Source organism: Sparus aurata, chromosome 12 (assembly GCF_900880675.1).
Source record: "Sparus aurata chromosome 12, fSpaAur1.1, whole genome shotgun sequence".
NCBI lineage: Eukaryota > Metazoa > Chordata > Actinopteri > Spariformes > Sparidae > Sparus > Sparus aurata.
In genome coordinates, this window is record NC_044198.1 from 24,237,538 (window position 1) to 24,250,202 (window position 12,665).

General features: G+C 43.8%; 1 protein-coding gene across 15 annotated transcripts in view; it reads right to left on the reverse strand.

The window, feature by feature from the left end:
* dab2ipb (DAB2 interacting protein b) overlaps window positions 1-12,665 on the reverse strand; it is a 174,523-nt gene that overhangs the window by 8,898 nt on the left and 152,960 nt on the right. For 14 of the 15 annotated variants that reach the window (XM_030435603.1, XM_030435599.1, XM_030435598.1 and 11 more), the window contains 7 exons: window positions 9,951-10,095; window positions 8,447-8,591; window positions 7,393-7,629; window positions 7,100-7,301; window positions 6,069-6,256; window positions 3,244-4,135; window positions 792-929 (listed from right to left, as the gene is read on the reverse strand). In XM_030435603.1, coding sequence (XP_030291463.1) covers window positions 792-929; window positions 3,244-4,135; window positions 6,069-6,256; window positions 7,100-7,301; window positions 7,393-7,629; window positions 8,447-8,591; window positions 9,951-10,095 — 1,947 coding nt within the window. The remainder of the gene's footprint in view (window positions 1-791; window positions 930-3,243; window positions 4,136-6,068; window positions 6,257-7,099; window positions 7,302-7,392; window positions 7,630-8,446; window positions 8,592-9,950; window positions 10,096-12,665) is intronic. The other variant, XM_030435605.1, reaches the window with a different exon arrangement.

The window sequence follows — 12,665 nt, forward strand, 5'->3', positions numbered from 1 at the left end:
TTGTTTGTTTGTTTTTAGTCTGTTTCTAATATTTCAGCTTTCCAGTCACGAGAATTTGATGCTTTTCACGTCATGTGAATACATCTCCTCCAGCTGTGGGAAACAAATGAATATTCTGCACATTTTTTTTATTATCTGACCTTTTCTAGACCAAAACGATTGACAATCATCATAAATGAAAAATGAAAATAATCCCTGTTGTTCTGATATTCAGTGCCGGCACCTGCTGACAGCCCAGCTGATATTCTGCTATATTTAGCCTCACAATTACTTTGGCCGTAATAACTACTGCCTGCCATTATTTGCTGTTGCTATGACTTTCCTGCGGTGGATGGCCACAGCCCAGCTTCACTGCCGGCTGTGAAAATGGCAAAAATCCCAGAATTAAAAAAAACAAAAACACAGCCTGAGCATCACTGAAAAGCCAATTTCAGGGAAAATGGGAGATTGAGGTATTATGGGGTCACATGCAGAGCCAGGCTGACGCACGACATATCCTACCTACCTTAATTCTATGTTATAAATGCGCATATTATGGTGTATAGTGGCAATTTGGGTACATCTCTGGGACCTCAGGCTTAAAAAGGAAAGGCAAGGGCAAAGTGGGAATAAATATAGCACATCATTAAGTGAAGAAGGGGTGTTTTTAAGAAGGAGGGGGTGAATGTGGGGACTAATGAGAGGTAAAGAAAGGAAGGATAGTTAAGTGGGAGTATCAGGGCTGAAGGTCAAGGTGGGTTTGTGAAAGGAGTGGTTGGTAAAAAGGTCAAAGGTTGGATGAGGCTGGTTACCTTCTCCACCTGAGTCAGATCCTCTCTGTTTCTCAGTGACTCGGGCTCCATCCCCTCATGGTCTAAATACTGCACATTCATATTCAATAGCCAGGCTGCTGTGCGGTCCAGCGCACTGGGGTTCACTGGGGAGGGGGCCTAGTAAAACCAACACAACACACACACACACACACACACACACAAACACACACACACACACACACACACATACATACACACATGAGCTGAGTGCAAGTGACAGGGGAGGGGAAGGGAGGAGGCAGGTTTTGCAATAACAGCACAGAAACAACAGAAAAAAAAAAAAAAAGCTTGAAATGCACCAACTCATCTGGATCGAAAGCAGCAGGTGGAATGGAGACACACTCCGGTCCTCAAGCTCACGCACACACTTCGAAGCGCTGATTTTAACATGTGTGAGTGCGCACGCCTACACGGTAATCCTAGCCGCGGCATGGTAAATACTTGAAAATCAACCTGGAGGCATAAACCGGCAGTTACGGTTTGCTCATGTGTTGTTTTTTTGTTTTTTTTCATCTGCCAGTTATCTGATGGACAGATGAGTAGAGAGAGAATGGCCGTGGGCTGTTCGCAGCACATGAGAGGAAACGTAGGATGTTTTTATAGTCCAACACTCTCATTTGCATTGAGGTTTTTTTTTGTTTTTTTTTAAAGGCTGAAACATCTGAGGCTGAATATCTGCAAACGGATAAAACAGAATAAAAGAAGAAAAGAAAGGAAGTTCTGGATCTGTCTACTGAGAAAATGCATCCTGACTAACGTCCACTGTTGGTTTTGGTATCTTCACATTTCAACTTGGTAGAAAAAGTTCCTTTCTACAAGTAACAAGTAGCTAACGTGACCCAAAGAGAAGATAAAAAACAAAAAACAAAACATGCTCTTGGAAGTTTTACGGTAGTTTACTGTGTGTGGAAACTTTCCCACCAGCCTTAAATGCACCATCCGTAAATTTAACAGCAAAATTTACTGTTAATTATAGTGGGCTAAATTTTTTTGGGGCTCCATAGCTTTAGTTGTAATCAACAGCGAACATTTAAAGCTTTGGTTTGGGGAAGGAGGGAACTCTGGGTAAGAAACATGAAGCCATCATGATGCAGGATCTAAAAATGTCTGACTCTGGCATCCCAAAGTGGTAGAATAAAAATAAGGCTTTATATTCGTAACCGCCTTAAGTATTTTTGTTTAGCAAAAGCATGCTAACGTCTGCTAATTAACAGGGAACACAAGGTACAGATCAGGCTGATGGGATCGCCGTTCATTTGGCAGATAGAACAAGTTTCACAAATCAGTATAAATAAGGATTTGCCAAATTATGATGATGATCCTGAAGGTTATTACAGTTCATCCTCAGGGGAACACACATGTAAAGTGGTCTAGGCATTTCACTCAAAACCACAAATGTCACAATAATTCATCATCTGACTCTGACCTGCTGGTGGGGAGGACGCCGGATCACAAAAAGTTCAGATTCATCCTCTGGGGATCATTCAAGAGCACAATTTCATGACAATCCGTCAAACAGTTGTTGAATTATTTCCGTCTGGACTAAACTGGTGAAATGGCCGAGTGACAGTTCCCATCAGCGAGAGCCACGCCTCTTGCATGGCGAATAGAAATAATAACAATTTAAAAGATGCAAAAAAAGATCTATAAAAAATAGACACATAGTTGCTTTAAGCTTTAGGTTAAATGTGATATATTCTAACTTCTCTAACACACACATTTAATCAGGGTTCGGTGCTTTCAGTGAGTCGTCAATCTGACAGAAATCCTATAGACTATTCCGTTGAGAGGAGAGCAAAGCATTGTGGTTAATATGCAGATGGCCTCCCTTTCACCCAGTCGCCTAGGGCAACCGCTGACCGGTATTTTTAATTACCGCCTATAGTCCTGACCTGCTGACTATAAACACAGACCTTCCATTAAAGAAAGTGCTGATTTACAAATGGAAACCTCCCACTGTGACAAAACACACCGACACACACGTCGCATCAACACAATAATAACCCGGCAGTAATATACAGGATGTGTTTGTACTCACTGAGTGTTGTGCGATTGTGACCACATATATCGCTAGTTAATAAGATGCTAATTGAGCCTCCACCACCCTCATTCTCAGCCCATTAAACTTGACCAGTAAAACAGTGGTGAAGTGATGAGCTGCCCTGTACGCAAATTGCTGTTATTACACGCACAATGACTACAGTTCATTAAAGCACAATGTGCGGAGTGTCGGCGCTGAGTCCACCCACACAGCCTCCTCCCAACACGCCATGACACAAACGGGCCTTTTGTAATGGGAATCTTATCTATTACTGTAATTCCAGGTGATTATATAGACCAAGACAGCTACAGTTGGCTTTTGAATAATGCCTTAATTAATATCATCCTCAGGTATTGTTAAGTTTAAGATGCTGCAGTGTGAGTCCGGTACCTGTTTGTGCTGAGCCCTCTGCTTGGTCTCAGGACTGTCGCCCTTGGAGGACGAGGACTGCTGTCGTAATCGAGCGCCTGCGCCGGGCCAGTCGGGTGAAGATGTCATCATGTTGCCGGAGGAGGGCCGGGGGTAGGGTCCGCTGTTCAGATTCGGAGGTGTGCGGCCCCGAGTAATGCTCTGAGGCGGAGGTTGGTCTATCCTCCGCTGAGGGCCGGCGCTGTTCTGTCTGGGGACAGTGGGCTGGTGCTGTGTTTCTGTGAGTGACAGCTGTCGGCGGTTGAACTCCCCTGATCGCCTGGTGTACTCGTCTCCGCTGCTCCCCCCACCTCCGCCTCCACCTCCTCCTCCTCCACCGTGGTTCAAGAAGGTGTGCTTCCCTCCTGCCGGTCCGTCCTCATTGTTGCTATGGGAACTGACAGAACTGTGGCACTCTGAGCCCGAGTCGGTCACCCCGCGAGGGGACACGGGCAGGCAGGCCGCCATCTGGTAGACCGGGTTCTGGAAGGACAGCGGGGCTAATAGCTGAGCGGGTCGTCCTGGGGTGCTCTCGTTGCCCATGGTGGTGGGGTTCTGACCCGGCCTCCTCAGGGTGGGACCTCCGGGGATGTTGCCCTGTGGGACTCTGGCCGACCAGCCTCCACCAGGAGCCGGGCCTTCACCCAGGCCATCTGAGGTGCTGGGACCTGGGCCACCTTCCAGACTGCGGGGGTCCTGGAGGTCCACCATGGACAGACTCTTGCTGCCATTGGACATGCCCAGGTCCGGTTCGTTGGTCTCAGAGTAGCTCGAACTGCGCGCCGGGGAAGGCTGGATCCCTGAGCTCCTCGTCACAAAGAATAGGTCCTTATTTTCTGGGGTAGGGGAGGGTAACCTGGTGAAGTCAACTAATCTGAAAGACACAGAACAAAAACAGAAAAAGGTTACACTTAAGTACGGCTGTCGCTGCAGTGTCTCAAAGCACAAACCCGCATTTATAATTGGTTACATAAAACTAGAAAACAAAATAAATAGATTCCTGAGGATGTGTGGCCTTTGCATTTATTTACTTTGTCTCTCGTCCCCCTCACCTTCCCTCCATTCCCTCCCGTCAACCGGCAGATGGAGGCTTTATTGCCAGAAGACGATTACCTTGACAGACGTGATTTATCTTCCAATAATCTCTATCATTCACATCACGCTCGTCTCCTCCCTCTTTCTGTGTCCTTCTCCCTCTCCTCCATTACCCTTCCCTCCCAACTTCTTTCTCCTCCTTCATTCTGCTCAATTTCTCCCCCCCCCCCCCTCACCCACCCACCCCTTCCTCAATCTTGGCACTGTCTCCTTTGCTTTCTCCTACTTTTCATGTCACTGGTTTGGTGGATGAGAAGCAATTAGGTGAGAATTCGTGGCCTCATTCAAATGCTGTTTCAGTCTCGAGGCTTGCTGATGAGGATACACAAACACACACACACACCCACACGCATGCTTCAATATGAGCAAACAGTTATTGTGATAAAGTGAAAAGAGGAGGCTCTGTCATCAGGTCATATAGGGACCTCACTTAATTAGTTCTATTGATTGTGGTCCCCTGGTTAGCATAATAACAGCAGATGTGTCTGACTCTCTTCCTGTTGTCTCGTCTTCCTGTTATGTACAGTATGATCTCATCCGCCCGCTCTGCTCTGCTCTGCTCTGCTCGTGTGTTTACTGGTGTTTATGAGACACAGTTTGTCGGGCTATTAATCACACATCTCTCCCCTCCTGTTGCTCCCTGTGCCTTCGTGTTAATATTTCTAAGTGTCACCTTGGCTTTGTTCTGTCAGGGAGTAAAAGGACAGCCGATAAGAGAGATACGGCGCTGTCCGAGCGTCTATACATCCACTGGCGAGTCAACGAGGCTGATGTAAACAAGCGAAGGGTGACGCTCGACGTGTCAAGGCCTCGGCTGACGACACTCAATAGTTTGAGAACTCACTCAAACTGACTTTGAAGAACAATGGGTGCAAAGTATCGGTGCTGGCTTTACAACCGACCTGTTCCAGAATTAGCCTATCTCTGAATCACTTCCAGACCAAACCTGTGATCAAATATGCCAAGAGACGGCTGCTGGCGTAGGTGGTAAAGGCAGAAGTTTGGAGGACAGCGGTACTGTCAGGTGGCCCACTGGCCTGTAAACGACAACGATACTATAACTAATTACAGGTGTGTGAAGGCTAAAGTATTGGGATTTAATGCGAACATGATTTTCAGTGACACACCGGCTGTTTGACACTTATTTTTCTTTCCACTGGATCAATGATGACCTTGTGCTTTGCACATGGTGCCATTTATATTATAACAACTCAGATCCTACATTTAAGTTAAAATAGCAAAAATAAAAAAATACATTATTTTCCTCAGAATTGTAAAAGAATACAAATAACGTAACTGAAAGGGAAACACTTTTATAATAGCTATCATTAATTAAAAGTACATTTATAGTTATTTAAACTTGTTCACTGTTTAAATACAATTAAATTCTTGTTAAGGAATTGTTTATTGTGAAGTTGCAACGGAGGTTTATAATAATGCTCAAATGGTTAATAAATAAAGTTTAGATCATCTCTAATTATTATTTGGACGGCCGTAATTAAGTGGCACTGATGCTTTGAAGTCTTTACAATTGCTTAAGATTTTTGGTTATTCACACATCAGCACCATTTTTCTTGCGTGTTCACTGTTTCCTGTGGTACTCTAACAGCTAATCATAATTATATTCAAGATTTAAAAATAACATTTCCTCCTCTGCGTGTATAAATAATCTTGGTGTATGTGCACCAGTCCACATCTTGACTATCTCTTACCCTGAAAGGTCGTTGTCTATGACCATTTTCTGCAGGCCGGTGGAGATGCTGCAGCCGGCCTCAGCGGGAGGCGATCCCATGTGGTCTGAGGACTGTCCGGTTGTAATCTGGACGCAGGACGGGTTCAGCAGAGCCGTGTTCACCTCCCGCAGGATCCTGGGCAGAGGACCCAGCTTGGAGGCTGCACTCTGAGGAAAGAGACGCAATTATTTTTCAAGCCAAATTAAATATTACTGTGGACCACTTCAGCTGGGGCATTAACTGGATTTAATTTACAGGCTGTTTTGTTGAATTTGCATATTTTTTAGACCCAGTTATTTTCCACATGTCGTGCAATCAACTCTCTTATTCAGACAACATAATAAATAATGAAATAGGAGTGGACTATCAAGCAGACTCGCTGTGATTTCTGAATTATTGAAAGGCGAGGTCTCAGAGAGCTGGATGCTCTCCCAAAAAAACAACATGGATCTGAGCTTTATCTAATTATTACCTGCTTCCCATCTGTTTCCAGAGCTAATGCAAATGTCCTTGTAAATCCATTAGCATGCCCAACCCAACCTCCGAGGCTTCGCAGTGTTCTCCCCTTGTGCACAGTTTATGTAATGCAATAATAAATTATTGATTGATGTATGATACACATCTTAATGTAGTCCGAGCCTGATTCAAATCCTGATGGTGCGCCGAGGAACCTCTAGACCTTCTGCACGCAGTTGAATATTTAATCAGCTCTTACAGAATATCAATGTATTTCTCTATAGAACTATGAAAGAAAGCAAATGCATCATTTTCTACAGAATCTGGATAACTGTTTCCTGCCAAAGGAAGATGGTGGTTTTGCTGTGCGATGAAGTCACAGCTTACAATCAGTATCGTCAAGATCCACCCGTCAGTATCTTATCAAACACTAAATGCACTTAAATTAATTCAAAAAGTTAATTTGATCATATCTATATTGTTGCCTACAGAGAGTTTTGGATAATAAAAGTTTGTGGAGACTAAACTTTAGCTTAGTGTGGCCTCTTTAGTACCTGGTCCATCTGGGACACCACCTCAGAGAGGAGGGAGTGCAGGGTGGAGAGTTCCCTGCCGAGGTCGATGTACCCCTCGAAGCCCGCCGTGTTGGAGATCGTTTCCGGGTTGGAGATTTCGAGCAGGAAGCGCTGCATATTGGTCCACTCGTGCTCCAAGAACTGGTTCATGAAGGACATGTACTCCTCCTTGTTACCAAATCTGATAGCGAACGGGGACACAGAGTGATGTAATTAAAAAAATACATCAAATATGTTCTGTTTAAAGCTCAGTTGGAGGGAACAACACTCACTTGGTGAAGTTTGCCAGGTTCTGGGTGACCTTAGCGATGAGGGTGAGCGTCCGTGCTGTGCGGTCGTCCGGGTACTCCTGCATCAAATTGAAAAGCGAGGGGGACATGATGGCCGGACAGAGAAACCGCAGGAACAAGGACGCGCTGATCAAACGCTCGCTGATGTCCGGTCGACCCCTGTTGCTGCATTCCTGCCGCCATGACGCAAACACCTCTTTCAGCTCTCGTGGAAAGACGCTGCGGAGAAAACAGAGATGATTAATAATGACACGTTAGCTGAAGCGATATGTATAATTCAGATCTCGGTGGTTTTCAGCATATTATTTGCATTTGATTTGAACACTTGGCAGGATGTTACTGCACTTTTCAGTTTGTTTTTGCATTTGTCAGGGGTGTAAACAACGAGAACAAAGCAGACACAGATTTGATTGCAATCACTCTCCATACATCTTTACTGTCTGCACTTGACAATGTGCTGTTATTTTTATTTATCAGAATTTCTGTGAAACTCCAGTTCTGTTTCGTTTGGCTCGCGTTTTGGAATAATCTGTTTATCAAACCCTACTTATACATTATTGATTTTTTCACTTGACATGTTAATCGAGTGTTTGCGTGTACATGTAATGACTCATGTGATGCCCTGAGAGCCGCTGTTAAAGGTCACTCCTACACTCAGTAGAATAAACGAGTCTTATTCTCTTTAAGTTTTACTTCAAAGTTGGCTTTCTTGTCTTGATTTCCGGAGATGCTTTAAAAAACTCGTCTACAAGTTCTGAACAACAGATGTCTTTTATAGATGACAACTGCTGCTAACTGGCAACCAACTTAATTAAAAATGGCTTTAATAGCATTGTTTTAATTGTGATTAAGATGCTTTGAAATTAAAGTCTGTTCGCTGGAGTTTGGTGCCTTCGCATTTGTCATGGAGCAGAATGGACATGAGTTATAAGATGTCTGGATATTGCTAAGAGGTACAGGATGTTCTATGACACACTCCTGACCCAGTTTCCTGCAGACGACTAAAAACAGGTCATGTCTGTGTCCCAGTATTCACCAGTATGAGTTGATGATTTTGCAGAAGGCCAACTCGCAGCACATCTTCAGGTTGCTCTGGTGTTCCGGCAGGTCACCTGACGAACACTTGGACGGATCCACCTCACAGTTCTCGTCTGACTCGTACAGAGCCTTGATGAACTCACCTGAGGAGAACAAACAGAGGAATTTGTGAGAAATGAAGGGGCATGTGTAGATCCATCCCACCCAAAAAGAGAACTGCGTTAGTGCTTTGTTTGTTTGTTATTTGAGGCGAGTGCAAAGTGCTGAGCTGAGCTCCGACAGAGGAGGAATATGATGCCAAAGCTGCAGGGGACAGATTTTGATGTTGTCCTTCATCACTCTTTAGTTTGACCTGTGACAACAAACACAAACACTAACAAACCTATAAGGATCCTGGAAGCCAAACAAGGTCAAACTCACAAAAATGGTGGAAAAAATAACAATGTCCTTCTTGTTTCCTGTGTTCAGACAAGAAAACACACCATTACTGCTTCGATCTCATTGAGTCAACAGCCTGTAAAGGCGGCCCGCGGCTGTCCTTGTGTTGTCCCAGTTGCAGTTTCAACAATTTCCACAGTTTAGCCGGACGCTAATCGACGAAACCTCTACCAGAAACAATAAGGCATTATTTACCAGCCCTCAATATTTCTCTGACACAATCTTATGTGAAACATACAAAGAAAAAGACAGCTTCTCCGGCTGCAAGGCCAGAAAAACAGACACACACACACATAAAACGACATAAACACACACGTGGGCATTAATATTTGCAGCATACAGAGAAAGATGTGACGAGTGCCAGGAAGGATGTGTGCTGTTTGTAGATTAAACTGCCACTGTGTACATTTCTGAATCAGGGACGGAGAAACGCACACGGTGCATACAGAGTGCTTATTGTTAGGACTGCAGGCGGACAAACACACCTGAGCTAACCTTGGACTAACACTACAGACGTGTGTGTGTGTGTGTGTGTGTGTGTGTGTGTGTGTGTGTGTGGGGGGGGGGGTTCAAACAATCACATCATAATAATCTTCTACAAAGCTGATCCAGTAAGTAGTTTAGAATTCCAACAACGGGCCGTCAAAGTGAGACAGAAAGACATTTCCTGTCACAGTCTGAATTGCGTTGTCCACGGTGAGCCTCTGAAACTAAAATTGAGATGATGGAGGAATTGCTTCAGTTGTCCCGCTGTCAGAATGATGTCATGGGAGGAGAGGACTAATGCATTTAATCCATTATGCCACTGGTTCGTTTGCTAAATTGTACTGTAGCTATTACATTCAATAAACTGATGCTGCAGTCAGCACCTGCCATTTATGACGAAGTTTCAAGGTGGTTTTGTGGACAAGGACAAGGTGAGTAGAATAATTGGGTCGACACAGAAAAAAAGAGAGGTTTCTCTACATGCTGCCGAAGAAATGGACAAACGAAAAGAAGACCTTCAAGCAGCTATTTCAGCCCTTTCTCAGACAAATTACAGCCGCTGCCTCTGCTGCACTCACCGAGGGCGTCCTGCAGGTACTTCTGTCCCACCAGTTTGAGGTATTCCTCTATGGCCTTTGTTGCTAGCGTGTTCTCTCTGAAGATGAGGTGCTCGTTCTCCCCGCAGCGATCCACCTCCGACATCATCAAGTCTGTGAGGAAGTCCTGCAGAAATACAAAAATAAAAAGAGTTGAGCACAAAGTTAAAAACTGCATTCATACAATCCTGTTTGGTTATCAAGGAATGAGTTATAAAGCTGTTTGTCCATCTACAGTGAATGCTGCTTTTGGATTTCTTTGATTTTAACAATTATTAATCAGTTTGTAACCACTATTAACTTGCCTGAGCCTGATTGTGATTCATTAGATTTGTTTCAATGTAGTCTGGTGTTAAAGAGTAGCAGTTAAATAACTGTCAATCATGGCTAAAATGGATCAAAAGAACGCACAGATTCATATGTATGATGAACACAAGCCAAAACAAGTCAAACACAAACAAGTACTCAGTTGGTTATTTACAGATCCAGCAGGTACGGTGCAACATCATCATTCATTTGGAGTCGCTTTCTGGCCTCCTGTTGAATTTCAATCCAATATTCTGTCCTTCTAGCTCCACAAAATCCTGAAGTAAATAACTGAATATCTAAATTATTGACCACGTTCACCAGCTAGGTGCTAAATTTTGGACACCCCAGGACGAGTCTGGCAAGAAAAACGGATAGTTTTGACAAGAAATCGGACATCTCGCGCTGTGTTTGTGGTGAGGAGGCATCTTTAGCCAAAACACGATCTTTCCCTAAACCTTACCACACCGTAAGAAGAGCACTGTCAGAACACAACATAGAAAATTGAGCCTCTGGCAAAGAAGAGTTTGCAAAATAACGAATGTGAAGTTTCATCATATCCTCTGTCAACATTTACTACACGTCGACTGGATTCAATATGGACATTTTCGTAAATAGCGCCTGAACCCGAATCGCTGAATATGAACAAAGCATAACGCTTCACAATAACAATAAATGGGAGGGGAAACAAAATAGCTACACTCATATCATCCCTTTGAATCTGACAGATCCCAGAACTGAAACTCAGCATGCGGAGAAAAACAGCATGTTTACCACCGAGCGGACAAAAACCAGTGACAGGAATCATTTCTTCATATAATGGCAGCAAACGTTTTCTTCTTCACTCTCAATCAAATGCTGGAAAGAAAAAAAGATTTCGACGCCCGCTTTGCTGCACAATGACGGAGTGAAAACAGAAAAATGCTCGTCTCAGTTTCCTGCTCACAACAACTGGAGAGCAGCAGGCGAAGTGTGGATTTACTTTTTGGCAAGTTTCTACCAAAGTTAGCATCACTTATAAACAACATGCTGACTCATGCCAAAATCTAAAATGTGTTTTGATCTTTCCTTTTTTTAATTGGCAGTGTGAATGATTTGGATTGAATGCGCCTGTTTAAAATTGATTTCCATAAGGACTATATAGTATTCATCAGGTGAAGAAAAATAACAGTTGGAGACGTGCATTGAAGCTCAGGAAATTTAAAAGTCTGAGAGGGGAGAGATGGAAATGGAGCCATCTGGGGATGAATCATCCCTTGTTTAGATCCCTTCAACAAATTTCTGGGTGTACTCTCATGTAAGTCCCCTGGCAGCTTGTTAAACTAGGGGAACCAGCGTAGCAGCGAGGGAGAAGAGAGCCGAGTGACAGATGTACAGAGAGAAATGGAGAAGGAGAGGAAGAAGAGGCAGAGCGGTGGTCTTTAAAGAACAGAGGAGGAGGCGGAAAGAAAGCGTCGGAGCCTCGCGCGTTGGTTTCTATAGCTGCCGCACAAGCCTGTTATCCGGCTAATCAAAGATGCACCACAGGGAGCCAATCACCCAGTGATGCACGGCGCGAGGAGCCTTTTTGCTTAATGCACTCACACATTTCACACATGCAGCAGCCACATACGCATATATATGTATATATATATACGCACACACACAAACCTGCAAAGAAGAAAAACTAAACTTAGGTTTAACTAATGTGCATATCAAACATTCAAATTAAACCCAGGCTGTAGAATTAGCAGGTGTGTATGTCCAGTTTTGTGCAAGTCTGTTTTAGGTTATATAGCACAGCACTTCAGAATCAAAAGGGATTTTAAAGTAACACTGAAAAATCCCCCTTTAATGTCGATAAAGTGATGTAAATGCTGTACAGTCACCAGAGCCCTCGAGTAGAGATGATCATCATGTGATCCACAGAAACTTCAGATTGTACCAAGCGGGCAACTGAAGTACGATGTTTGGCAGTCTGTAGTTAATAGATGATTTATTAATGGATTGATTTACAGAACTGGGCTGCTAGTATTTGTAGCTGACTTTAGGGAACTATTGGGAGACTCTACGATCCGACATTGCTTTAAAAGAAATGGTCGACTGGAGTAAACAGAGATGACTCCCTCTTCTCAAGGACTCTGGAATTCACTGGGGCAACAACTAAATTCTTGTCGATACAGCCAATCGCTTTTAGAAGTCAAAGTTCACCTGTGTGTAATTGAGGATTTTTTCAATTGTGTAAGGTTTGGTGATCAGTTTTGTGATACTGAGGAACAAAAAAGCATAATTAAGTCAGGGGATGGATACAAAGAACATTTCCAAGTCACGACACTTGAAATAAGCATCTAAAACTGAGCGACTGTGTGCAGAGGGCGACTTGTAAGCGAAGGCCATAAGAGACCTATGACA